Source organism: Trifolium pratense, linkage group LG4 (assembly GCF_020283565.1).
Source record: "Trifolium pratense cultivar HEN17-A07 linkage group LG4, ARS_RC_1.1, whole genome shotgun sequence".
Taxonomy (NCBI): Eukaryota; Viridiplantae; Streptophyta; class Magnoliopsida; order Fabales; family Fabaceae; genus Trifolium; species Trifolium pratense.
Window position 1 is genome coordinate 20,029,213 of NC_060062.1, and position 27,857 is coordinate 20,057,069.

Sequence of the window (27,857 nt, forward strand, 5' to 3'; positions counted from 1 at the left end):
CCTCCCTATTATATGCACTAACAACTAATTAGTTGCCTATTAAAAAAACAGTATATTGCTTTGTGCTTAGCTGAGATTGAGGACCAAAAAATTCTCATACATCAACTATCATAACAATAAAAAGTCAAAATAATACTAGTATATCTGGATTCTAGAAATGACCATGAAATAAACATGCGGAAATTTTAAACTTACCTGCTCATTTGATCCAACTTTTTTACAGTAGCACAGTGGTACTAATAATTTATCAATAATTTGTGCTAAGAATGAATGTGGCAACTTCCTTATTATAGGGAGGGTAACATTTGTTGAATAGGGAAACGGGTACCTTTGATGGGGAGGCATGACCTATAATTAGAACTAGTACTCCTTAACGGAAACCAATTCATTTTTTTCCTCATAGATGTTAAATGTTCAAGTTCCAATAATTTAACCTAGACCTTGGAACTTGAAAGATGCTATTCCCATTCTCATAAACGCTTCAAACAGTAAGTACAGGACTTTGATAGTTACTCAGAAATAGACAAACAAACAAGAAGGGATATACCGTATCCTCTAAAATGAAGTACTACTACTGTATTCATTCCTAAATATAAGATTTTTTTTTAGAAAATTGTGGATATTTTTTTTTTTACAGTAGAAAAAAATACATTATAATTATAAATATGTTTGCAAATAAATAATTAATGTCCTTTAAAATTTGAAAATTGTCTTGTAAAAAAGATTAAAAAAATCATAAAAAGACTCTTATATCGTGTCTAGATACTTTTGGTGAGCACACAACTCATTGTAAGAAATTCGCAGGAATAAAATACAGCATCACCTTGTTATGAAGTTCATTTTTATATTTTTAGGCGTGTGATAATATCTATGAAGAAAGAGACACATGTGAATTTCTTAACTGATCCTTAAGACGGGAGATCAACACTTCAGTCGGCAGATGTCTTGGTGCATGATGGGTAGGAGGTAAACATGCTTGTGTGACTTGTCTGGAGTTTCTCCGATTGTGATGATGAGGACTGGCTATTTTACTGTTGGACAAACAACTCTGAAAGCCGCTTCAAGCAAAGTGCCAAAACACGAGAAAGTATTATCTGACAATCAACATGTTTTTATTCTATTTGACACTTTTGGCTTCCTAACACCAGAGGCTCCTGAATCTCATTAGGAGAGTTCAAAGAGTTATGCATAGTAATATTGTATCTCCTAGGTCAATGAATGTAGTTATTAGGAGATTAGTTTTTGTCATCCAAAAAACTCTAGAGGTACAACTTATTGTCCGCCTACCTTTCATCAATATGTATAATTATCTTGTATATATATATATATATATATATATATATATATATATATATATAAATTAATTATTTATAAAAAAATCATCTAAATTTTTTTAAAAAATAAATAAATTTAGGGACAGAATTAGTATATGTATATACATCATTAACCAAGCGGGTCTTCAATTGATTAATGAATTTATTTGAAGATGCATTTTTTCAGAACAATCCAAATTCAATTGAATACTTTTTTAAAATGCATAATAAAAATATTAATTTTAGAAGATAAAATTAAAAAAAAATGAAAAATGTTATTAACTTTGGAGCATTTTTTTTACAAATAGTCCCTTATATGAAATAATTTTGCTTATAATTCACTTAGAAAGAGTATAGTGAACATCATTTTAAAAGAAGCAAATAATAATTATATAAAAAAAAAAGCAAATAATAAAAATAATACTAGTAATAATTCACAATAATAAAAATTTTAAAAAATGGACACAAGGCTTTGTATATTACACAAACAGCCCAAAACAAGTGGCTTATCAACTGGAACCGGAGCCAACACCGGCACCGGCACCGGAAGTAGAAGCTGAAAGAAGATTAAAAAGAGCACTCATAGCTCGAACCTGCATCTCAAGCGCAGGTATATAATCAATAGCTTCTTCCAGAATCACCGGTAACGGTTCTTTTTTACAACCAGGAACCAATCCTCCAAGGAACTTTACTTTCCTCTGCACACTAGGAACCACCTTCCCCTTCAACCGTAAAACATTGATCCTTGATTTCTTTGACCGATTTAACGGTGACGCCGTTAGTCTCTGTTTCTGTTTCTTCTTCTTCCTAAACTTGAGTTTGAGCCGGGTTGTTAAAATGGCTCTGCTCCATCGAGTTCTTCCTTTAGCTGTCATGGCTAGTGCTTTATCGGCGGCTTCTCGAACGGCTTTTCCACGGCGTTGTGTTGTTGATGTGTTGACTCTTGTTAAGGCTTGTCGGAGTTTGGTAGAGTAGATTTGTTGTTGTGTTTGAGATTTCCATTTTGGGTGGGTGGTTTGAAGCTGATCTTGAAGATTCTTGTATGCTCTGTTTTTTGTTCTCTTTCTCTTTGAGTCTGTGTTTGTTACTATGTTTGGTGGTGTTGTTGTAGATGGTGATGTCATTTGAGATACCCAATTAGAAATTGGATTGAATTCTTTAAATGGGTTTGAAAGATTGTTCCTTTTTATGGTTTCTGATGATGGTGGAAAAAGTGGTTAGATTGTTAGTAGTATTTATTTTGGTTGTAGTTGAAAAATGAAAGTGGTGAGTTAGAGTGATAAAAATGAAGAAATATGTAATTAGAAGAGATGAAAGAAAGGTGTTGTGTTGTGGTGGTGGTTGAGTTGGATGAGAAAGAAGAGAAGGGAACTTAGGACGGGGTAGGTGAGGTGTCCGTGTCCCTAGAATTGGGAGGTGAGGTGAGGTTGAAGGAAGAGCGTAACGGAGTGGGATACTTATAAAGGACTAGCACAATTACAAACCACACGTCGTTTTCTGTTTTCAATTACAAAGCACATTTAACGCCCGTCGGACTTAATAGAGAATCAGAGTTCATCTTCTCATAATTGTGATTGGGAGGGAATTAAAACTACTTGATATAAGAACTATTCCTCGAATTATATTACGCAGTCCAGTTAATCGGATACTGATGGTGAAAATAAAAAATAAATAAATGTAAGGGGAAAAAACCAGTTGAATGAAGAAACATATTGTTTTGACAAAATAAGAAGATGATGTATACAACCCACTTGGGTTGGTGCATTGGTATTGGCTTTGGACCTGGGAGTGTGCTCCTCTTGAGGTCTGAGGTTCGATTCTCTCTGGCGCCAATTTGGGTGGGCTAATTTAGCTTCTTCAAAAAAAAAAAGAGAAGATGATGTATACATTTCACTTAATAATTTGGGATTACTTAAAAATAAGGAAGACAGTAAACATATTTCTATGTAATACTCATGGTTAATTTTAAATCAATTTTTATATAACATGCCTTAGTTATCGGATAAACATGAATATGACTTATTCTCATTAGTTATTGAATAAATAAATACACTTTTTTTTTTGAAGGAATAAATAAATACACTTAAATAATTGAATAGTGTAATATATATATATATATATATATATATAACATTGTTTTTTTACTATAGAATTGTAATATTGTTAAGAAAAATGTGTTTAATATTGTGTGGAAGTAAAATTTATGAATTATTTTATAAAATTATTCTTCATTAATCATAGGAATATAATGTGGTTTATAATTTAAGATCAGAAAATTCCAAAGTAATCTATAAATTAAAACAAAGAGAGCTAATCATAATTTTGTTTGGGCTTTGTATGACTTTTGTATATGTTTTTTTGATTGTTTGTCTCTTCTTGTAAACTTTTGTAGTCTACCTCGGTACGTCTTGTGTCAGGGAAGCTGATTTAGTTAATATATCTCATTTTGGCTTGTTAAAAAAAAAATACTAAGATCCTTTAATTGAAAATTAGAGAATTAATAATATAAAGGTAGATAGTAGATGACTAGATGCGTGCACCAAAAGTGGCACATCGGTGGAGCTTAAAATTGCATTTCTTTTTCTTATGCAGGCATGCCTTTACTTCCTCTCTCACCCAATTGGTTGGATTTAGTTATTGTGTTCAAGCTTTTGAGTGAAGGAGCTGGGTAATACTAGTACTCCCTGTTGTCCTTTTTAGTAACTAAATAATAGTAATGAAAAATAAAGGGAGTATCATAGTTCAATTCACATCCTAAGATGCGAATTGTTTTTTTTTTTTCTTCTTTAAATTTTGCGTTCTTGAGTTCGCTACTTAAATAGTGAAAGAGATATTTTTAAAATTTCGAAAGACGAACGAGAACATCCAAAAAACGGGAAAAAAATAAGTAGTATATGTCACTCTCAACCCGAAAACCATCTATAATTAGGCCAAGACCCATTTGCTCCATGCTCACATTTTGATCAACATCAAGTACATAAAGTTGGCATGTTATAAATCACAAATAATTTCATTTAAATAAAAACCTATTATTTTTTTAGAATCTAAACTAAATCACCTCCGCCCAATCTTTATCTAATTAGCATCGTTAAATTCATTTGGATTAGAAGATAATAAACCAATGCACTACAACAAACTACTCAAAATTGGCATTATTCCTTTTGAAAGAAAAATTTAAACTAGGTTTTATTTTTAAAGATAAAGTAATTAGTTAGAAAACTAACTACCTTGAATTAATTACTAATTATAATGTTTGATATAATGGAACATTTTTGGGGTATAGATACATCACTTTGGTAGCAATACTAGGACCTACACGAAACTTATAAAATGAGGTGTGGACTCTAGTACTATTTTAAAATAATCAATATGCTTCTCTTATTGTACAAGATTAATTATATCTAATCTCATAAGAGATGAACATAAAAAAAAAAAAAAAAAAATCTCATAAGAGATGAACATTGAACAAATTTAATTGGATAACCCTTTTAGATGAGTTTATAGTGTTGGCTTCCACTAATTGAGTGCATTATAGAACAAAGTATTAAGACCCCACAAATAATTTGTTTTCATTCCGTGCAATGATTATTAGGTGTGTAATGTAATGTAATGATCCAAGAACATGGACAATACTAATACTTAAAAAATAGAGGAATGCATGTGCTATGTGGATTGTTTCTCTGGCATTTCCCGTATCCACGGCTTTGTTTGTTCCCTTTTTAGCTTCTTGACAACCATCAATATGCTACATATTATTTGAAATGAAGGTCCCAGTCTCCTATATTGTAGTAATATCTATTTAATACTCAATAATTACGTATTAGTTAAACCTAATGAGGAAGCATGAAGATGATGTTTGTCCTTTTATTAACTTCTTATTGCTTCCCACCATGTTACTAATCATTCTTTGTGATATCACAGTACGAGTGCAAATTGTGGACTTTGTCCCTACTTCATTTGGTGAAGTTGGGGACCGGTTTGTATCCGTTAATTTTCAGCACATTTACATTTTGCTACTAAGGGTGTGTTTGATCTGCTAAAAAATAAGGGACTGGACAGGACAACTTCTGATGTACTGTGTTTGATTTTAAAACTGTTCCTGGTACTGGATAAACTGGCAGTCAAGGGACAGAACAAAACTTGAAAGTCTTGTCCCGCACGGAACCACGAGACAACTTTTTGTCCTCAGCACAAGTTGTCTAAAATACCAAAATAACCTTTTATCTACAAAATATCGTACAACACAAAGTTTGTTCAATATCTTAAATGTTTGTCCTGTGTTGTTCTGTCTTGTACTGTCCTGTACTGTTCTGTCTAGTATTTATATTTTGCAGATCAAACAGACCCTAAAACAACATTTTTTTTGGGTGAAGTACTAAAACAACATTTTAACCGAAACTTGACTTAGAATATTGTAAAACATTGAACCGATAAACCATTTCTAAGTCTTTAGGAATACGATAGTCAACGATACTCTAATATTGCTATACATATTTTATTAATATAGTAACGAATTTTTTACACTTTATGAGTCAACTATCTATCAACTGGATTAATTTTAGCAAATTGTTAAATTATTTTGAGAAATATTTTGTCAATTAATTTTGAATAGTATCTGTGAGGAAAAACTTGACTTTGTTGTTCTGTTTACTTTCAATCATTCGGGTTAAAAAGCATTTACCCCTGTAATGTTAGTGAGTTTCATGTTTACTCCATGGTAATATTGTTTTTTGTGATTTTAACCCTATAATGTGAAAATTCTGTCCTTTTAGTCTCTCGTTGAATATGATGGTTTATATATGAACATAAATAATAACGTGACATACTTGTAAAGAGTTAAATCGAAATTCGCTAAAATTACAGGAGCAAGAGACTAAGCAACAAAATCTTCACAGTACATGGTTGAAATTGCCAAAAATATAGCACATGATAAACTAAAATTCGCTAACATCAGATGAGGTAAACATTATTTAACCCCAATCGTTTTTTCTTTTCCTTTTTCTCACCTAAAAAAACACTATAATAAGCAAAACCTATTTTAATGACTTGTTAAATATCTTTATCACATTAATTTTCCTAAAACAAAAATAAAATAAAATTGTATTGACCTTTTTATACATCCATCTAATTAAATTATTATTATTATTATTATTATTATTATTATTATTATTATTATTATTATTATTATTATTATTATTATCACATATAATACAATTTTCTAAGTTGGTTCATAAAAATTTACAACATCAATTTTTTATATTTTAGGTGTCATGAAAAATCTAGCTTGAAAGCCCAACGAAAAAATGGACCTAGCATGGGCCTAGTATAGGAAGTGAGCAACGGCCCAACAAGTGAGCTAATTGGCGCCAAAGTTTTCCCGCCAAGAGAAATGGACCCCACCATCACCGATCGATAACCCTCGGAAGTTGCAACCCTAACCAGAGAAGAAAACATATTCTGAATCGAAAGTGAAATCGAGAGTGAAAGAGTTCAAAGCTAGAAGAGTAGAGAACCATGGATTCTGGAAACCCTGCATCAACTCCCGATTCGCCAACCTCACCGTCCGTTGGTTTCAACACCGATCAACTTCCTCACACTCACACCAGTCGTGCTTCTGAAGACGACGAAGCTTCCGTTGATCCTGATATCATTCGTGACGAACCTGAACCGGAAGAAGATGAAGATGGAGAAGATCTCTACAATGACAATTTTCTGGAGTGAGTTTCGCTAGTTCATTTTTTCTTTCATTTCTCAGTCATTTTTTGTAAGATATATGTTTGATTGAATGAAAACTGTTGAATAGGGATTATCGGAGGATGGATGAAGCTGATCAGTTCGAATCGGTTGGATTGGATGATTCGGTTGAAGATGAGAGAGATTTTGATCAGATCATGGAGGATCGTAGGGCTGCTGAAATTGAACTGGATAATCGCGATGGTCGTGCTTCCAATCGCAGTAAACTTCCTCAGCTTCTCCACGACGGGGGTAACCATTTCACTTTTTTTTTTTTTTCCATTTCATTTCCATTTCCTTTATTATCAACTGCTTATTCATGCTTAATTACTAGTTAGGGTTTAGGACTTTAGGTTGAATTATTGTTTGGAAATTTAAATTGATCAAAATTGTTTGATAATACCAGATTGTTTTAGGCAAATTGAATGAATTGATATTAATTCTGGGGAAATTGGTTGTATTGTTATTTGTTAGTGACGAAATTATTTTGATTGTTTATTGAGAATGAGCATGGATTAGGATATATAACAGTTCACTCTTAAAAGAAGCATTGTGGCTTAAAAGATATATGATGTGTGGGGTCGATCCTCTGCTTATTTTAAATGAGCTAGAGAATGTTTAGCTTTATTGCTAGTTGTTATTGTTAACTGGGTTTTTACTTATAAAACATAAGATGTTGGTTGTTGATATCTGAATTTTTTATTGCAGATACTGATGATGACAGTTATAGGCCTTCTAAAAGGGCCAGAGCTGATCACAGGTCTTCTGTACCGAGTGATGATGATCTTGATGGGATGAATAGTTCACCTGGAAGGTCACCAAGAAGACACTCAAGGGAGGATAATCCAACTACTGATCAAAATGATGATGATCAATATGAGGTACTTCCAGCTTTGATTTCCTTTTTCGTTTGAATAAGATATTGTAGCAGCTTTGTGGTTGATTTTATTTACGGGATCATGGAATATAGGATGATTTTGATGACGAAGCTGGGTATGAGATGTACCGTGTTCAAGGAACTCTTAGAGAATGGGTTACAAGAGATGAAGTGCGCCGATTCATAGCCAGAAAGTTCAAAGATTTCTTACTCACTTATGTCAATCCAAAGAATGAACATGGAGACTTTGAATATGTGCGTCTGATAAATGAAATGGTGTCAGGTAATACATTTTCTACAGGCCTTGTAGTCTTGACAGTCATCAATATCTTCTTTGCACCAACTTATTTATTGTGTCTTTTAATTGTAGCTAACAAGTGCAGTTTGGAGATAGATTACAAGCAATTTATCTACGTCCATCCCAACATTGCCATTTGGCTGGCTGATGCACCTCATTCTGTTTTAGAAGTTATGGAGGATGTTGCTAAAAGCGTTGTCTTTCAATTACATCCAAATTACAAACATATACATCAAAAGATTTATGTGCGCATTACCAACTTACCAGTTTATGATCAGATTCGAAATATTAGGTAACTTGAAAAAACCAACTGATATATTGCACCATTCTCCTCCCCTCTCTTTCCTTTGGATGAAATACTTCCTCCTCTCTCTTCCTTTGGATGAAATACTAATAGTTGCCTTCTATGGAGCAGACAGATCCATTTGAATACAATGATCCGAATTGGAGGAGTTGTAACCAGGCGTTCCGGAGTTTTCCCCCAGTTGCAACAGGTCAAGTATGACTGTAACAAATGTGGGGCAATTTTAGGACCTTTTTTTCAGAATTCCTATTCAGAGGTGAAAGTTGGTTCCTGTCCCGAGTGTCAATCAAAAGGACCATTCAGTGTCAATATTGAACAGGTACTACTTTCAAATCCTTGTGTTTTGAAACTAAGTTTGCAAAAGAAGTTAGAAATGAGGACATTGAAATAACCCAATTCGCGTTGATTGTTGTTCTTCACTTTGACTTGGCCAAATGACTACATAAGAACTGCTCAGTTTAGGTGTATTATGATTAATAAGTTATAGAATTTTTGGGGGTTTTACTACAAAATAAGCTGACGACTAATATTTGTGTAATAATAACATATTTTTTTACTTCTATGCTTGCAATAGACAATTTACAGAAATTTTCAAAAGCTCACTCTTCAAGAGAGCCCAGGAATTGTTCCTGCGGGGCGATTGCCAAGATACAAGGAAGTTATACTGTTGAATGATCTGATTGACTGTGCTCGACCTGGAGAAGAGATTGTACCATCCTATACTTTAGCTCATTATTTTTTGGTCTTGGGTGTTCTAGAATGATTTTCTTATGTTTATATTTTGATAAAACATTTCAGGAGGTCACAGGTGTTTATACCAATAACTTTGACTTGTCTCTAAACACAAAGAATGGTTTTCCAGTGTTTTCCACTGTTGTCGAGGCAAATTATGTTACAAAGAAGCAAGATCTCTTCTCTGCCTACAAACTTACACAGGAAGACAAAGAAGAGATTGAAAATTTGGGCAAAGACCCCCGAATTGGAGAAAGGGTTTGTTCCCTAAACTTCTAGTGGTATTTTTTTTTCCCATTGAATATTTGTTGTTAATGAACTATAAATTGAATTTCAGATTGTCAAGTCTATTGCTCCATCAATCTATGGTCATGATGATATAAAAACTGCAATAGCTTTAGCTATGTTTGGAGGTCAAGAAAAGAATGTTGAAGGGAAACATCGGCTGAGAGGGGACATAAATGTTCTCCTTCTTGGCGATCCAGGAACAGCAAAGTCTCAATTTCTAAAGTATAAACTTATCCGTCATTATTATTTTGTATGCTTCTTTTAGCTAATGGTGATCAGTTAATTATTAAATATTACAAAATTCTGCTGACAGGTATGTGGAAAAAACTGGACAGAGAGCTGTATACACCACTGGCAAAGGAGCTTCTGCTGTGGGTCTCACAGCTGCAGTTCACAAGGATCCAGTCACAAGGGAATGGACCCTTGAGGGGGGAGCTCTTGTTCTAGCTGACAGGGGAATTTGTCTCATTGATGAATTTGACAAGATGAATGATCAGGATCGGTGAGAATATATATATTGTAATCTTTTATGTTATGTTTTACCATAGTATCTTTTCAGTCATGCTTGATATTTAGATATATATTAACAGGGTAAGTATCCATGAAGCCATGGAGCAGCAAAGCATAAGCATATCGAAAGCTGGAATTGTCACATCTCTTCAAGCACGCTGTTCTGTCATTGCTGCTGCCAATCCAATTGGAGGAAGGTGAGCAAATATGTATCTGAGCGTGGGTTGGCACTGGTTCATCAGTGTCCAAACTAAGACTTCATATCCCATATCATACATATTGAAAGAACTTGAATCAACTTCTGAGTACTTGTATATAATATAGTTTAGTTTCATTTTCCTAGCTTCTAACTTGAGTTGTCAAATTAAACTTTGTTGGATTTGCAGATATGATTCCTCAAAATTGTTTACTCAAAATGTTGAATTGACAGATCCTATTATTTCTCGTTTTGACGTCCTCTGCGTTGTGAAGGTTATGTTTAAATCCATCAATTCTTCTATAAACTCTTAACTTGTTCATTTATTGATTGAGGGAGTTCTTAATCTTACAGGACGTGGTTGATCCAGTCACTGATGAAATGCTTGCAAAGTTTGTTGTTGACAGTCACTTCAAATCACAACCCAAGGGTGCTAACAATGATGATAAGTCTGTGAGTGAGTCCCAAGATGCATCTGGAATGCCAACTGACCCAGAGGTCCTTATTCAAACCCTGCTGCTGCCAGTAACATAAATTTTAGTTAAACTTAGATTGTGTCTTCTGTCAGTTCTGTGTCTCAAGGAATTCTTGGTTTGTTTGCAGATACTTCCTCAAGATCTGCTGAAGAAGTACATTACATATGCCAAGTTGAATGTTTTCCCAAGGTTACATGATGCTGATTTAGAGAAACTGACACATGTATATGCAGAGCTGCGGAGGGAATCATCTGTATGTCCTGTCATTTATTGCTTAAACTTTTGTTTGTATTTATTGCTTTTATCGGTTTCACCAACATGCTGCTCTTATTTTCTTGTTTAGCACGGACAAGGAGTCCCCATCGCAGTAAGGCACATTGAATCAATGATAAGGATGTCTGAAGCTCATGCGAGAATGCATCTCAGACAGCATGTCACACAAGAGGATGTGGACATGGCAATTCGTGTTCTACTTGATTCATTCATTTCAACCCAAAAGTTTGGGGTGCAGAAGGCACTCCAGAAGGTATAGAAAAATAATAATCTGGCATCAGAATTCAATGAAATGCAAATAGTATTTGACATCTTGTTACAAGTTGCCTTTTCTTTTGGCAATTTTTTATTATGCTTACTCGCCTTATAGTAGTTTTCATTGGCATTCATGGAATTTGTACTGGACAAATGCTCTTCTCATAAACAATGGTCTTTGATATTGCAGAGTTTTAGAAAGTACATGACTTTCAAGAAGGACTATAATGATATGCTCATTTATATTCTCCGCGGGCTTGTAAACAATGCTTTGCAGTTCGAAGGAATTGCCACTGGATCTATATCAAATCTAACACACATAGATGTCAAAGTAGACGATCTCTATGCTAAGGTAATTAAAACTAGGTCCATGTTTTCTCTATGCTAAGGTAATTAACACTAGTCCTATGTTTTCTAATTGGAGTAATTGTGACCAACTCTTGTTTTGTTTTTACACTGCAGGCTCAAGAGTATGATATATCTGATCTGACACCGTTCTTCAACAGCAGGAAATTTTCAGATGCCAATTTTGTATATGATGATGAACGACGAGTGATCAGACATCACCTTGCTAGGTGAAAGTAGAGTGCATCTATGGATTTATTTTTGGTCATATTCTAGATATTAGTCTGGAAGTACTTTTGAATGTTATGTATTTGCATTAATTTTTTCATATCTATATAATTACTAAATAGCCACTTGGTTTGGGCCCAGTATGGTCCCTTAGGATTGAGGATCCTCTCTTGGAAAGGATCTATCAAATGAACATTGCTGGTATAAAAAGTTTATGAATTGTTGGGAAATATGATAGATGAACCTTGAAGAATGTAGTAAAATGTAATGGGAAAAAATCTTTCAAGTTTTTGAATCAACCTTAACACTCATGGATGCCATGTAGCTAAGTAGCTTGTGAGGGCTAGCACTAATATAGTCTGTCAATAAACTTTGTCCACCTCTTATAACCGGAGAGAAGGAATTTGCAGTCACCAGCTCTTTATAGATACTTTTATAAGATGTGTCCAGATTTAAATTGGTTTGTAAGATGAAAAGTAATTTGCGGTCACCAGCTCTTTACAGATACTTGTATAATTTTGAATGTAATTTTTTCTTTCTAAAACTTTAGGATGTACTTCATTTAATTCTATAAATTTGGTTTGTAAGATGATTATCTATTTATAAACATATATTTAGGTCATCGAGATTTTTTTTAACACATAACAGACTTTCATTCAACACTACTAAACTTAGTGGGTGGTTTAATAGCCAAAATTTAATAATAGCTGGTCTAATAGATTTTGAACGAGACTTTTATATTAGAATTGGGTTGGACAACTCATTTTTACAAAATTGATGAAATTTTTTACCACTTTCAAATTATCTCTCAAATTGTTAAAAAAAATCAGATTATCTCTCAAATTGTTAATAAAAAAAGGTGAAACTAAATATTTCTTCCATTATTTTCGGACAACAAAACTAATTATCAGTTACATTAGCGAAGGAGAAAAGGAAAAAGCCATTGACACTAATTAGTGTCTTTTAGGTAACACAAATAACTTATACTTATGGCCCGTTTGGTGCGCAGGATAGCATAGTAACAAGATATGATATAAAACAGGATAAGAATAGGATAGGATAACAGCAGGATAACAGTTATACTCAGTTATCATATCCTATGTTTGGTGCGCACAGGATAACAAACATGATAACTATTATATTTTGTTTTTTAATAGATACTTGCATATAATAATAATATGATAAGATACATGACATATTTAATTGACAAAATTACTCTTGTAAAACAATTATTATTTTTTAAAAATTATTTTGTAATACTTTGAATTTTATAAATAAAAAATATAAATAAGTAATCAAATAACTTTATATAATTTAAAATAAAAATCATGAGAAAATAATCAAGTTTAATTTTTTATATGAATTATGATCAAATAAATAACTCAATAATATATACATGTTAGATAAGCCAAATAAATATATGATATATCTCATACGTAAATAATAAAACTACTATTGCAAAAGAATTATATTTAATTTTTTATAAAATTTAAATTAATATCCCTATTTGTCAATTTTTTAATAATCATTTTACTTTAAAATATTGTAATTTTAGTAAAATTTTGATTTTTTAGAATATGTAAATTACAAAATTATCCCTGTGAGAAAATCACATATATATTTAAAAATTAATTATTTTATTATTTATATTTTATTAATTTTATTTTATGTATTTTAAAATATATTTTATAAAATAAATCAGTAATTTTTTTTTCTTATCCTATTCTGCTGGTAACCCAGCTCAAATTCAGGATAAGAATTATAACTAGAGAGACATGATAGGATAAGCTTCAGGATTAACTTATCATATCCTGCTGTATCATCAAACACTGGATTGCGGCAGGATATGATACAATTATCTTATCCTGTCTCTTATCCTTTGCACCAAATGGGCCCTAAAAAAATGTTCGGTATTATAGTTCTTTAGAGAGGAGACTGGAGAGGTTTATGTTTATCGCCGTGTGTTAAACACGATTTATCGAATCTTTCCACAAAATAAAAAATAAAAAATTGAAGTATTGAAATATTATTATTATTATTATTATTTTTTTTTTTTGAACCGCTGAAATGTTATTATCATCATTTGTCACGAAAAACAACTAATTTTACGAATAAATTTGATTGGTTGTTTGCGAAACTTTCATTGTATTTTTCTTTCCCTGAGGTTTAAATTCAGACCTAACAATTAAACTCTTACAAGACTCTTGTTTGTTCTTACGAGGTTTATAATATTAAAACCAAAGATGTAACCAAAAAATAATACTCCCTCCGGTCCTTTTTATAAGAAACACTTTGGAATTTTTATTTGGTCCTTTTTATAAGAAACACTTTGACACAATTCCATTTGTACCCTTATTAAATACAATCAAATAATTCATTATAATGCTAGTGCATTAATTAGAGAAGTCTATTTCTCATGCTAGTCAAAGGTTAGTTTTGGAATATAACATAAAATGTTAGAATCATTAATGAGAAAATTTACCTTCCTTAGTATGTGTGATTTTGTCAAAGTGTTTCTTATAATAAGGACCGGAGGGAGTAATATTAAAACAAAATAAATGAAATTGCATCTCACGATTGAGGCAATTAAGCAAAATTCATTCATATATTAATACATTTCATCAACAATTTCACATCCATCATCCCTCAACAAATACATTACACCTCTCTAAAATCAAAAAGGGGTTTTTCCAAAACCCAAGAGTTTGGCAATAACAATCAAAATCAAAACCATTTTTTGTCGAGTATCATCATTAATTAATTTAATCAATGAATCAATAAACAGGGACAAAATGATCAAGAGCTAATATACGAATCAAACCATCAAAGCTAACGCCACCGTTTTGATCACCACCACCAAACTTAATCATAGCATTTATATCTTCATCGGTAGCATGAAAACCAGCCCAATTCATATAATTCTTCAAATCTTCATGACTAAGTTTACCATCACCATCTCTATCCATAACCTTGAACACATCTTCCATGGCACCACAACCTAACGGTCTCTTTTCATTGTTTCCACTAACAACCCGCTCGAATTCCTCGTATTCCACGAATCCGTCCATGTTTGTGTCAGCCACAGACATCATGGCACCGATTGCATCAGCAGAGACGCCTCCGCTTATTGTTGCATAAAATGAGCGGAGATCGTCTCGGCTTATTTTGCCATCGCAATCGGTGTCAAGAATTTCGAATGCCGGCCGGAAATCGGTTGTTGGAGGTTGTGGGCGGAGGGTTCTGCCAGAAGGACACATGATGGTTTTTTTGTTTTGTTTTGAGGAAATGATAAATATGTTGTGTTTTGTGTTTTATGAATTTGTTGAACGTTTGTTGAATAAATAGGTTGGAAATGTGGAAAGATTCTGGGCTTCCGAGAAAATGGGGGCCCACACAAATTGGGAATGCATGCACACGGGACTTGGGCAGCAAGGTTTTGGACTTTGTAAAGGTTTTTCAACTTTTTGGGGGAAGAAGTTTTCTCTCCCGACCCCCCCCATTTCTTTTATACCCCCCGAAAATCCCATTTTGCCCTTTGCGGTATAAAAAAATTTTGTCAAGAGACTTCGGTTTTTACGAACCGCAGGCCATGGACTTCGGTTTATATAAACCACTCGCTCAATTACTTCGGTTAATGTTAACCGAAGTGTTTCTATATATAAATACTCTGCTGTCAGTTCTTATTATTCACAAAACGAGAATTTGAAAATCTTACGGAAAGAAGATCAACTTTTGACGCATTTGAGGCTTGAAATCGAGATTGAAGCATCATCTAATGGATTCAACACGCACCAAAGCACAAAACTCAGGTAACCACCGATTTAAATTCGTTTTTTCTTGCTATCATAGACTCTGTTCTCGCAAGGTTTCTGACAGTATTCCTTCGGGGAATATAAACCGAAGTCAGGTTATGTGACCTTCGGTTTATACGAACCGAAATGTTCATACTCTGCGTTAGGCTTAGGCTTGGCTTGACTTGACTTTATATTGACTTATAAACTGTACTTCATATTGACTTGGCTTTATTTTGGCTTCATATTGACTTCATAGTGTCCTATGTGTTTAATTAGTGTTGTAATAGGATTGTAAATATTATGTGTGGTTGATTGATTGTTTTTTCATTTGCGTATGCTGTAGTTACGGAAGGCGAAATTAACGAAGTTGTCGAAGTTAGGCGACCTGTTGTGCTTGGCCTTTTTGCAACGGGCATTGTTCCAGCTGGTCAACCAAGAAGTCCTCCTAATGTGCCGCAGCCGATAGAAATTGACACATCGTCTCATTTTGCGACTGATAGGGAAGAGAACGACAGAGATGAGTTGATCAAATGGGCTCGAAGCGTGTCGCAAAGTTTAAGGTTCGCAATTATAGTTAGGCGATCCGATTCGGGCGAGAAGAGAAAGGCTCAATTGGTGTTAGAGTGTGAACGTAGTGGGAAGTATGTTCCAGCCAAGAAGAAGTTGAAATCCGATACCTCCGGAACAAGAAAATGCGAATGTCCTTTCCGACTCCGTGGGTATTACAACAAGGCAACAAAACTATGGCGTTTGACTGTTGTCAACGGTATGCATAACCACGAGTTGGACAAAGGGCTTGAAGGGCATCTCGTGGCGGGGCGTTTGAAACCACAAGAGAAGGATTTTATGGACGAGATGACAAGGAATGCGGTGGCTCCAAAAAACATATTGTCCACATTAAAGGAGAGAGATCCGGAAAACAAGACCTCTGCAAAGCAAGTGTACAACGCTCGTCATAGGTACAGAGTTAAAATGAGGGCGTCCATGACTGAGATGCAACACTTATGCAAGAAGCTTGATGATAACAAGTACTACTACAAGTATCGGACGGTTGTTGAAAATGGAGTAGAACATCTTCAAGATATATTCTTTGCACATCCGAGGTCCATAACTTTATTGAACTCTTTTCATACTGTGCTGATGATGGACTCCACATACAAAACCAGCAAGTACAAAATGCCGCTGTTTGAAATAGTCGGATACACTTCGACCGAGAAGACATTCAACGTTGCTTTTGCCTGGCTCAGTAACGAAAAGGAAGACAACTTTATATGGGCTCTGCAACAACTACGTTGTTTGTTAAGGCGTGAGACAAATTTGCCGAAGGTTATCTTGACGGATCGAGATTTAGCTTTGATGAATGCTATTCCGGCTGTGTTTCCAGAAGCGGCGGCGTTGGTTTGTCGGTTCCATGTTAAGAAGAATGTGAGGACCAAGGCAGCCGAGCTGGTCAAGGTGAGGGATGGGGAAAAGGTCAAGGCGGCGGACATGAGGGAAAGAGTCTGTTTGGCGTTCGAGGATGTGTTAGATTCGTCTACTGAGGCTGAGTATACTGAAAATGTTATGGCTTTTAGGAAGTTATGTGAGAGGTGGCCAAAATTTGTTCGGTACGTTGAAGAGACAATTTTGGACACCGACAAAGAGAAGCTCGTGAGTGCATGGGTGGACAAGTATATGCACATGGGCAACAATACGACAAATAGAGCTGAAAGCGCACACGGTGTTTTGAAAAGTTACTTGACCGACGGTCTCGGTGATTTGGTGAAGGGTTGGGAATCGATTCACAGAATGTTAGGCAATCAATTCACCCAAGTGCAAACTGAATTTGGCCAGAACATGTCTGTGTATGGACACACATACCGGAAGAAAACACTTTACTCGACTTTGATGTTTAAAGTCTCTAGACGTGCAATGAGATACATCCACACTGAATCAAAAAGAGTCGAGTTTACTGGTATGGATAGCATGAAGTGTGGTTGTCTGATGAGGACTAACTACGGGCTGCCATGTGCGTGTTTGATTGCCAAGAAACTGCACCACAATAGGCCTATTAGACTCGATGAGGTTTACAAACATTGGAAGATAATTTGTTTCCAAGATGAAGAAGTTGGTGGCGACGTCGAGGACGATTATGCGTGCACGGCAGAGTGGCAAGCAATTCAGGTGCGTGTTTATTAAAGGCATAATACACTTATTTTACGATTTTACGATCATTATGCGTTGGTTTTTAATTTTTAATGGCATATTTTTTTTTTTGTTTGTTTTAGGAACGATTGAGGACAGCTGATGTAAGCATGAAAAATGAGATCCGAGATCAACTCCGCAAGATTGCGTATCCTACAACCACCGATGTGGAGCCTCCGACCACAAATGTAAAATCAAAAGGGGCTAAAAAGAAAAAGGTGGTCCGTGGAACAAGATCCACCAGCAGAGATAAGTCTCGATGGGAGCATGTTGAAGAATATTTCACGGAGACACAAGCGTCGCAATCGTCAAAGCCGTCTCCGTCAATTCCGTCCCACTCAAGGCCATCATCATCACAACCTACCGCATCAAACCCTATGCCTACGGTGTCTGAAGCTCCGCTCACTGTGTCCAACCCATTGCCACTAACCTCATCATCTAAAATTTTTGGAATTAACCACATGCCAAAATTCATGCATCCCTTCATTGAAGATATCATCAACGTGGACGGCGACGGCTATTGTGGTTACCGTGCCGTTGCATTGGCTCAGAGAGGCAACGAAGATGATTTTGAACTGATACGGTGCAACATGAGCAGGGAGTTGCGATTGAATAAGGATATGTATGTTGCTATATTTGGTTGCGAGGAGCGTTACCAATATATCTGTGATGCACTACTCCCACCCCCGAGGACGAGACAACGTACTAGTATTAGGAATAGTGTTGCACCGATGGATAAATGGTTCACGTTGCCGGATATGGGACATATCGTGGCCACCATATTGGATAGAGTAGTTGTTCAGCTCTCCATACTTCAAAATGGGCCTTGTGAAACTTTTTTCCCATTGCGTTCCATTCCGTCACCAAACCCGTCTTCAAGGGTTATTTGCCTTGGCGCGTTACCGGATCACTATGTTTTGGTAAAGCTTAAAGTTGGGTGTCCGATACCCAAATCAAACAAGTCGTGGAAGCAATATTGTGCTAAACAAAGTTTGGGTTGGGAAGATTCATTCATAGCTGCGCAACATAGGTTCGAGGAGATGATGAGCACCGAGAACGTTGTCCCCATCCAAATAGTTGGTGCAGGCAGTAGAGAAACTCCGTTGGTGATTGACTGATCATTTGGCCTATTTTAATGTATTTTACGTTGTTATATATTTTGATGTAAAGAACATCCATTTTGTAATGATATGAATCGAGATGTAATGACATCCATTTTGTAATGAAATATATTGAAGTGATTTGGTGTTGTGTAATTGTTTGTGTCAATATAATGATATTGGTTGAAGTAATCTTGATGTTGTGTAATTGTATGAATAATTTTTCCAATATGAATGTGTCTGGATGAACAGCATTAACAGTGGATTTCGCGTGGATGTCATTCCATGGAAGGTCGTGAGTTACAATATCATTGGTTATCATGAAAATATATTTCGGTAACTATGTACCGGAATTTACCCAGATTTCGGTAAATATCTGCCGAACCAGCCTATTTCCAGTGAACAACCGAAATTTTCGGTAGATTGGTACCGAAGTATGCTGTTATTTCGGCAAATAGGTACCGAACTATAATTTCGGTAAACATCTGCCGAATCCTACATATTCCAGTGAACCACTGAAATTTTCGGTAGCTTGGTACCGAAATAAGGGGGTATGACAGTCAACTTCGGTGAATATTAACCGAACTCATTAACTTCGGGGAATGCGAACCGAAATGTGTTTAAATTTACAACTGTTTACTGGGGGTATAAAAGAAAACTGGGGGGTAGAAAAGATGTAAGCATATGCCTGAAAACTTGTTAAAAATCATATAAATAACTTAATCGATACGAACCCGTCAAATAATTTATATTTGAGATTACACCGACACTTTTTGTGGTTGAGATTGGACCGACAATTTTTATTTTTATTTAATTTTTTTTTTTTGTGGTCAAGATTACACCGACATTTAGTTGTGGTTAAAATTACACCGACGAAATTATGTGGCCGTAATTAGATTGAATGTAGTATAAAACCGCCGTATGTGTATAGTTGTGAAAAACACGTTTGAACAATTTCACAAAATGAGTGCTTCAAATCGGTCTGTTAATAACAATAGGGCGACATCTCATGCATTTTCAGTTAAGTTTCGCGGTAACAACGAGTTGTTCTGCGTTGACCTGTCGAACAATTTGACGACTATTCAAGCTCTTAAACGCCAGATCGAAGTCATGTATCGCTTCAAATACGGCAGACAAATCAAAATAGAAAAAATTGCGTATTACGAATCGACAATCGATCTGGCCAGTGATAATGTCGGTGGATATGATGAGCAACCCCGAAAATACGAGTGGAAGGAGCTGAAAAATGATGACGATGTGAACGACATGTTCAATGGGGTAGAAGTTGATCCGAAGTATCCACGTTTGTATGCTACCTTAGTAGTTACAAACTGAAATTTGGTTACTCATGTTGTTGAATTCTCAGTTATGTTGTCGTTGCATTTTCGTTTACGTTATCGCTTATTTTTCAGTTATGTTGATGTGACCTTTTAATTAATGAATGCTTTTATGTTGCACGTTTTTTATGCTCCATCCAAATTTTCTAAACGCTCGCCAAACGAATCAACACCCACCTACCGCATTTAAGCCCACCTAACTCCGCTAACTACCAATCCACCTCATTAACGCTCACCTACCGCCATAATGTGCACCAAACCCATCTTTAAATTCACGTGTTTTGTTGAATTCAACACTCGACAGAAAAAAAATAACGGGAAAATGGATGTCTCACTCACACAACGAATGAGATCTACTCTTGCGGCAGTTTACTTCGGCGATGGAAAACCGCATTTGTTTCGAATCAATGACGGTGAAACGTTCGAAGGTCTGAAACAGCAGCTGTACCAACTGAATCGCACCGTCAACAACCCGAACGACAATAGAACGGTATCAAATCTCCTGTATCGAAAGCCATCAATTGGTTCTGACGGACGCGTTGCTTTCACTCGTATGGCTGTTGAAAACAACGATGATGTTGAAACTATGTTTTCAATCTTCGAGCAGTACTCCTCCACGGGACCTATCGAGCTAGATGCGACACTGACAAGATCAGTTGAAGCCATCCTTGCTTGTCTTGTTGGGCCGGAAGACCCAAATAGGCAAACTAAGTGATGCGACCGTGTTGTTATCGTTTTGTTTTTTAATTTGCCTAAGTGTGTTTTCCTTTTCATCTTTGTTGTGATTTTTAGTTTGCCTAAGTGTGTTTCATTTTCTTGAAGTTATAATTAATACTATTTCGGTAAAAGCTTACCAAAGTTTTCCCAGATTTCGGTATTTAGGTACCGGAATTTTGACTCGGTCACTGGAAATAGGTAATTTCGGCAAAACTTTACCGAACTAGTAATTTCGGTAACTGCAACCCGAATATTACCCAGATTTCGGTAATATCCTCCCGAATTTTTGTCTGGCTCACTGTTTTAGTATGTTTCGGCAAAGTTTTACCGAAATATATCTTTTCCCAACAAATGACTTTAAACTATGTATCACCCGTGGGATCATATCCACGCGAAATCACCTGTTCGGATATAATCGTATTTCAAATGAAATTCATACATTCCAATCCAAATCCAATAAAAAAACAAATTAAATGGAAACCGCATTCAATATAAATCCATGTTCATACATCCCAAGCAAAACGAAATTATACGGACAAGTTGTTCCATTGTACACGGCAGGATTTAAAAAAAAATAAAACATAGCGAAAACAAAAAATAAAAAACTACAAGCTGCTTGTTCCGGCATCTTCAGTTGTTGTCTTCTTCTTCTTCTTCCTCTTCTTTGTTCCTTCACCCGAGTCTCTTTTCCTCTTCCGTCGCACCAAATATGCATCTACAGGCTCCAAATCAGTGTAGGCTTTTTCAATAACCACCAAAGCATCGGCCAAATTGAGTTGACCATCGAGCGCTTTCCTCAAATCCGCTCGAACCTTCTTAGTCACTTCAGACACGTCGCATTCACCACTCACGTTGTCCTCCTCAAGGTTAGCATGTGTTGGTGGATCCGCTTCAACCGGTGGCAATATCTTCGGATGAGAAACACGGTATAACCATGGAATGTATCCGGGTACGGTATCAAATGCACGCACAACTTTTGGTCCTCGCATCTCCTCTGTCACATAGTTGGCAGTCAGGTAGGAAGCAAATGCATCAGCAATCGTAAACCGATTCATACCAGCCTTTGCAGATACATCAGGGTGCCTAGGGATAGACTGGACATGTCCAAATTGTCGGAGGACACGTTCTGGCAAGTGTGGATTGATAATAGCACTTCCACACATAATCCAACCAGTGTACCAACTGATATCTTGAAAGGGTCTGGTTTGCCGGTGCTCCTCATATGGGCAAAACACCACTTCATCCATGCGCATTGTATCCAATGCGGACCTATGCTGCCCTGGAAATTTTGGTCCTTTTAAAGGCAAAAATCTTGCCGCATAGGGATTGTCGTGGGTGTATCTCTCATCAACAAAACGTCCACCAAAAGTTTTGAAATGCGCCATAATCCAGGCCTATTGAAAACACATGATATGGGTAAGCAAAATATTTAATTATAACAACCGACATTCAGTTAAAAGGCAAAACGCATTTTGAGTTTGTATGTATACCTGAAATAGACAGTTATAACCACCATGATTTCCACATCTCGGGCGGCTTGCAGCATCCAAGTAGTTGTACAGATATGCCAGCCCAGAAGCACCCCAATTCCACGTGTTAACTAAACTGAGGTCTCGCAAGTAGGTAAGAAAAATGACGTCCACGTACTGCATACTTTTGTTGGTGAAAATGGTTGCACCGATCAAGTAGAGCAAATAGCATCTAATGGTGCATTCCCTGAGGAATTCCACATCTTCAGCAGGCTTCTTTAACCTTTCAGCTTTCAAGGCATCCTTCAAATTATCGAGATACAAATCCTTCAACGCCTTAAACCCTATATGTGCTCCTTTCATTTTTTGAAACTCTTTCTTGCACTTACTAATAGGGAAGTTCAGATACTCTACGCACATCTCTTCACCATCTTCCTTTGTACATGACGTTCCGTTGTGGTCGAGCATTTTTCCGGTAATCGGAATATGAAGCAATGAGGACACGTCGTCCAAGGTTATAGTCATCTCACCAATAGGAAGATGGAAAGTTCCGGTCTCAGGATGCCATCGCTCTGCAAATGCCGTCAACAGACCCCAATCGGTGTGATTGTAATTTGTCCGCCGCAGAGTTTCGAGTCCGGACGCATTAACGACATTCCAAAACCACGAGTACTCTTTCGGACATATCTTGAAATTGTTGATTTTTTTCCCGTTGTTCATTACCCTCAAATACCGGGATTGGAGCTGCAAAACATTACACTTCATTACACTTCATAACAATCGACATCGAAAATAAATAGTGTTATATGAATCGTAACTTACCTCTCCTTTCCACAACGGTACAGCAACATGTTTTCCAAATCCCGGCAACAAAGACAAGTCAGACGGACCACCATCATAACATGTAACTGGTGGTGGTTTAACTCGTGGTGGGTTCCTTCCTTGTGTTACTCGTGTAACCTTTTTCCGTGGTTTTTTAGGTTCTGGTGGTGGTTGTTCAGCCTCCTCTTCCTCCTCCATTTCCTCTTCCGCTTCCTCATCAACTTCTTCTTCCCCATCATCATCCCCCTCTTCATCCGCTTCCTCATCCGCTTCCTCCGCTTCCTCATCCACTCCTTCCTCCCCTTCCTCCCCTTCCTCTTCCCCTTCTTCAGAAATATTTTCTTCCACGTCTTCATTCTCCTCTTGCGATTCTGCATCCTCCGGTCGAGGCTCATCCATCGTGGTTGAAACTGCTTTCCCTTTAGCTCGACTTGGAATTTTATCTACATTGACCGCAGCCTGTCTACGTGCAGAGCTATGTGCTTTGCTTGCACCGCCACGTCTTGTTCGGCCAACTTTGTCGTCCGTCATGATTCCTACAAGAAAACAGTCACCATAAGTATCTACGAAATCAATATTCATCGGTTACTCATTCAAACAATTTTTATACATAAATCAATACTCATACAAGCATTTTGTCAAACACTTGGTGCACATAAACAAGAATACAAATCCAATTCATATGCCCTAAAATAAATTACCCTATACAAGTCCAATCATATACCCTAAATTAAAATACAACCCCAAATTTAGTGGAATCAAAACAATAATCACGAGCATTAACAAATCAAAATAAAAAAATTAAAAAAAAAGCAAGAAAATGAGAGAGTTGAGTTTGAAAACTTACTTGTAGAGATGAGCTTGGTGATTATCAGGGAGAAATTGAATGTTTAGAAGAGAGAAATTGTCGTTCTACTGGTGAAACCTTAAATTTGCGATTGAAACCTCCAAAATCGCCCTAGCCTCTGTTGCAAACCGTTTTGGCGCAAATGGTGAACGTTTAAAGTTTTTCCTAATATATTAGTTAATTTCGGTACATGCGAACCGAACTATAGCGTTTTCGGCGTTTGTGTACCGAATATCACCCAGATTTCGGTAATTAGCCCCCGGAATTTTCATTGGTTCACTGGACAGGACGTATTCGGCATAAATATACCGAAAGTGATTTCGGTTACCAGGTACCGAAATTTACCCAGATATCGGTACGTGGATACCGAAATTTTGTTTCGTTCACTGGAATATGATCTATTCGGCAGAAATTTACCGAAATGTATATTCGGTTATCAGGTACCGAAAGTTACCCATATATCGGTACCTGGATACCGAAATTTTCTTTGGTTCACTGGAATTAGGTCGTTTCGGCATATATCTACCGAAATGTACCCAGATTTCGGTAACTGGATACCGAAATGAATTGCATAATTTTCTTTTTTTTTTTTTTTTGGGTCTTGCACGTTTATGTAACATCATAAACTATCATAACATAGCTGAGTATTAGACACATCACGTTAACGGAAATTTAAAAAAGGTAACGGGTAATTAAACGTAGTCAAATACACCAAATTGTTTGAATCAGACTACATCCAAATTCGACAAATTCAAATAATAAAATTACATTAAACAACAACTGAGTTACAATATTAGCTAAGCCTACTCTCGAGTGTTGTACCGTCTCCCTCTACCCCGCTTAAGTCGCCGACACGTCAAAACAGGGTTAAGCAAATTCAAAATCCTCCGCAAAGTACCATGAACAGGAGTTCCTTCCACCGCCTCACCTTCGCGAAGTGACCTCTCCACCTCATCCCTAACACCACGGCATACCTGAAGCATGTTAGGGTCATTCCTTGCTTCCGCGGCCTCTATCAACACCTCTAAGTTAGGTGGCCTTGGTGGTGACACCGGAGCTTGTACGGGTCGCATAACTGGATGCGACACTTTGTAAAACCATGTCATGTATCCAGGTTCATGGTCCCATGCGCTAACCACAGCCTGACCCCTCATCTCTTCAGCAATCATCCTCAAATCCAACTCCTCCATAAAAACACGATCAATCTCACATAGGCTCATCCCCGGAGTCGCAGACAAATCCGGTTTTCTAGGAATGCCTTGGACATGTTTAAATTGTCTAAGCACGCGTTCAGGCAAATGCTTTGCTTTCAAATTACCACATCTCAACCATCCAGAAAACCAGCATGAATTTATCAAAGGGCGGACGTGTCGGTGATCATCATATGGACTGAATACGCAGTCATACGTCTGAATATTATCCAAACTGTTTCTATAGCTACTTGGTTCCCTATGTCCAGCTCCGGGAACAAACTTTGCATTTCGAGGCATGCCCTCAGAATAGATAGGATCCTGCGCCCACACGCTAAGTCCCGGAAAATGAGAAATTATCCAGCCCTGAAAGCATGACAAACAAGTTTCATTATATTGACGGACATTACGTATCATACATGTTGAATAATTTTCGTAAGCGCACGTTTATGTTACCTGAAGCAAAGACATGTACCCAGCCATCTGATTCACTGTCACCAAACACGCATCATCCAGATAATGTTGCAAATGAACCAGAGCAGCAGCACCCCAATTCCATTCACGGACAGCCGACAAATCCTGAAAATACTGCAGGTATACTACGTCCACGTAGTAACTGCTTTTGTTGCTAAATATGGTACAACAGACCAAAAATAGCAAGAAAGCCCGTATGGACCTGTCCCTATACAGCTTAATCTCATGCGCCGACTTACCTTCAGCAACAGCTTTATCAGCTAATCCGTGGTTAACACTATAGATATCCTCCACGTCAGAATGCTTCAGATGGAGCCCGTTCATTTTGGCAAAATGACCCATAACAACATTCCGATCAACTCCTAGAAATGAATTAACCATGTCAGCCGCTTCATCCCTTGACATTTTGCCATGGTTCAGAAACTTTCCCTCGATCGGAATATGCAACAGACACTGGACATCGTCCAATGTGATGGCCAGCTCACCCAATGGAATGTGGAATGAACTCGTCTCCGTATGCCATCTTTCAACAAATGCCCAGAGGAGCCCGTAGTCAAGCACGCTAAAATTAGTCCGGGTAAGCGGCTCCAAACCCGATGCTTCAACCACATCCCAAAACCATCTGTCCGTGCGGCGCGACGGTTTTTGTATATTAATAACTTTTTTTCCGCTGGCGATGCAACGTAAATTTACCGCTAAAATCTGAAAAATTCAAATAACACAAAAAATTATCGAGCTAACGTAATCACAACATTTTTAATAAAATAATCGTCGTATTTTAAATTGGTTTACCTCTTTGTCATTTGGGTCTGCATACCATATCGGAATAGCCATATGCTTATCGTACTCCGTTAACAAGGACAAATCCGTCGGTCCTCCTCCAAAACCTACTTCATCATCATTACGTGAACACTTTGGTGGTTTTCGGCGTACTGGTTTGCGCCGTTGTTGTCGAGGTGGTTGTTGCGGTGGGTCTTGCGGTTCATCTTGCGGTGAGTGTTGCGGTGAGACTTGTGGTGAGACTTGTGGTGATCCAAGATCATCATAATCAAAACACGCATTTAAAAATTGGTCGGCATCAAATTCATCTTGCACCACCAATGATTGTCCTAGACGTGTCCGTCCACGTGTATGCGACCCACCCGCCTCGGCATCATGTGTACCTTGCCCCGGAGTTGGTCCTTTGCGACGACCTCGTTTGGACGGATGATTTGCAGCAAGCTCTCTACGAGCGGAAGCATGTGCATTGATTGCCTTTCCATGCCTACCCCTAGGTAGATTTTCTTCCATATCTATACATAGATAAATAAATTCACAGTCAATACAATACTTATAATTCAATCGAACACATGATTCTTGCAACAATGGAAACATAATTCAAATGGAAACATGCATTCATATTCACTCGTACATTTTGACAAACACTTAGAGTACACTATAACTCAATTAGCTTCATATTCACATTTAACTCAATTAGCAACATTCATTCATGCTAGTATGTAACCAATCTAACAACTAACCAATAATCAACGATTCAAACAACATAATCAACAATTTAACTCAATAATCAGATATTGAAATTTTGGAATTTTTATACGGAAGAACAAAAAATGAATTTGAAATGTCATGGTCATGAGGAATGCATAGAATGACAAATAAAGGAAAGAAACTTACTTGATGAAATGTGATTTGAAGTTGGATGTTGAAGTTGGCCGCAAATGTGTAGAAGAAAGGAAGAGAGGAGTTTTGTGGTTTGTTTTTCAAAATAAAACGAACTTACTGAAATTGTTCATATGTAAGACAACTTCGGTTAATATTAACCGAATCAACCCTTCGGTTAATATCCACCGAAGCAACCCTACATTCGGTTCGTCGATACCGAACGATGTCAACACCACGTTCGGTTCGCAGTTACCGAAATGTTTCAAGATGTCAAAAGACTTCGGTTTTTATAAACCGCAGTACCCCCCAAGGGTAAAAACGGAAATTCAGGGGGTATAAAAGAAATGAGGGGGGTCGGGAGAGAAAACTTCTTGGGGGAATTGTTGGTGTTTCTTACGTATGTGATGACTTCATTGCTTTTGTTTTTTAGGAT

The 27,857-nt window shown here is 36.7% G+C and overlaps 6 protein-coding genes across 8 annotated transcripts; 3 read left to right on the forward strand and 3 right to left on the reverse strand.

Moving 5' to 3' along the window:
* Positions 1-1,722: 1,722 nt before the first annotated feature.
* LOC123881865 (transcription factor bHLH148-like) lies at positions 1,723-2,816 on the reverse strand. Its single transcript, XM_045930616.1, has one exon. The coding sequence runs from the start codon at positions 2,435-2,437 to the stop codon at positions 1,823-1,825; it is 615 nt and encodes a 204-aa protein (XP_045786572.1). The 5' UTR covers positions 2,438-2,816; the 3' UTR covers positions 1,723-1,822.
* A 3,795-nt stretch (positions 2,817-6,611) lies between these two features.
* LOC123921315 (DNA replication licensing factor MCM2) lies at positions 6,612-12,127 on the forward strand. Its single transcript, XM_045973806.1, has 17 exons — positions 6,612-7,030; positions 7,117-7,298; positions 7,755-7,927; positions 8,017-8,206; positions 8,294-8,513; positions 8,637-8,844; positions 9,100-9,234; positions 9,324-9,515; positions 9,595-9,767; positions 9,859-10,047; positions 10,136-10,252; positions 10,442-10,526; positions 10,606-10,749; positions 10,855-10,980; positions 11,071-11,253; positions 11,446-11,607; positions 11,718-12,127. Exons 1-17 carry the CDS (start codon positions 6,828-6,830, stop codon positions 11,832-11,834), a joined length of 2,799 nt encoding a protein of 932 aa, XP_045829762.1. The 5' UTR covers positions 6,612-6,827; the 3' UTR covers positions 11,835-12,127.
* Positions 12,128-14,387: 2,260 nt separating this feature from the next.
* LOC123921902 (calcium-binding protein CP1) lies at positions 14,388-15,154 on the reverse strand. The gene has a single exon (XM_045974616.1). The coding sequence runs from the start codon at positions 15,083-15,085 to the stop codon at positions 14,603-14,605; it is 483 nt and encodes a 160-aa protein (XP_045830572.1). The 5' UTR covers positions 15,086-15,154; the 3' UTR covers positions 14,388-14,602.
* A 3,090-nt stretch (positions 15,155-18,244) lies between these two features.
* LOC123919469 lies at positions 18,245-19,199 on the forward strand. Its single transcript, XM_045971391.1, has one exon. It carries the CDS (start codon positions 18,268-18,270, stop codon positions 18,922-18,924), a length of 657 nt encoding a protein of 218 aa, XP_045827347.1. The 5' UTR covers positions 18,245-18,267; the 3' UTR covers positions 18,925-19,199.
* Positions 19,200-20,565: 1,366 nt separating this feature from the next.
* LOC123922245 lies at positions 20,566-20,958 on the forward strand. The gene has a single exon (XM_045974979.1). It carries the CDS (start codon positions 20,566-20,568, stop codon positions 20,956-20,958), a length of 393 nt encoding a protein of 130 aa, XP_045830935.1.
* A 285-nt stretch (positions 20,959-21,243) lies between these two features.
* LOC123881510 (protein MAIN-LIKE 1-like) lies at positions 21,244-27,780 on the reverse strand. 3 transcript variants are annotated; one of them, XM_045930220.1, is made up of 4 exons: positions 26,555-26,673; positions 23,252-23,787; positions 22,451-23,173; positions 21,244-22,354 (listed from the first exon to the last, which is right to left on the reverse strand). In XM_045930220.1, the coding sequence occupies exons 2-4, from the start codon at positions 23,780-23,782 to the stop codon at positions 21,566-21,568; spliced, it is 2,043 nt and encodes a 680-aa protein (XP_045786176.1). In that variant the 5' UTR covers positions 23,783-23,787; positions 26,555-26,673; the 3' UTR covers positions 21,244-21,565. The 3 variants fall into 3 exon arrangements, with proteins under 3 accessions (XP_045786176.1, XP_045786177.1, XP_045786175.1); XM_045930221.1 differs by lacking the exons at positions 21,244-22,354; positions 22,451-23,173; positions 23,252-23,787 and adding exons at positions 24,698-25,654; positions 25,745-26,464; positions 27,437-27,780 and having other exon boundaries at positions 26,555-27,054; XM_045930219.1 differs by lacking the exons at positions 21,244-22,354; positions 22,451-23,173; positions 23,252-23,787 and adding exons at positions 24,698-25,654; positions 25,745-26,464 and having other exon boundaries at positions 26,555-27,780.
* Between the last annotated feature and the right edge of the window lie 77 nt (positions 27,781-27,857).

Excerpts from the sequence above, each read along its gene's own strand:
- LOC123881865 (XM_045930616.1), bottom strand. The coding sequence starts at position 2,437 with ATGACATCACCATCTACAACAACACCACCAAACATAGTAACAAACACA.
- LOC123921315 (XM_045973806.1), top strand. The coding sequence starts at position 6,828 with ATGGATTCTGGAAACCCTGCATCAACTCCCGATTCGCCAACCTCACCG. Across the intron at positions 7,928-8,016 it reads ATGATGATGATCAATATGAG|GATGATTTTGATGACGAAGC; the intron begins GTACTTCCAGCT and ends CATGGAATATAG. Across the intron at positions 9,768-9,858 it reads GCAAAGTCTCAATTTCTAAA|GTATGTGGAAAAAACTGGAC; the intron begins GTATAAACTTAT and ends TTCTGCTGACAG.
- LOC123921902 (XM_045974616.1), bottom strand. The coding sequence starts at position 15,085 with ATGTGTCCTTCTGGCAGAACCCTCCGCCCACAACCTCCAACAACCGAT.
- LOC123919469 (XM_045971391.1), top strand. The coding sequence starts at position 18,268 with ATGCCAAAATTCATGCATCCCTTCATTGAAGATATCATCAACGTGGAC.
- LOC123922245 (XM_045974979.1), top strand. The coding sequence starts at position 20,566 with ATGGATGTCTCACTCACACAACGAATGAGATCTACTCTTGCGGCAGTT.
- LOC123881510 (XM_045930219.1), bottom strand. The coding sequence starts at position 27,136 with ATGTTTCCATTGTTGCAAGAATCATGTGTTCGATTGAATTATAAGTAT. Across the intron at positions 26,465-26,554 it reads CAGACCCAAATGACAAAGAG|ATTTTAGCGGTAAATTTACG; the intron begins GTAAACCAATTT and ends TGAATTTTTCAG. Across the intron at positions 25,655-25,744 it reads GGTACATGTCTTTGCTTCAG|GGCTGGATAATTTCTCATTT; the intron begins GTAACATAAACG and ends TCATGCTTTCAG.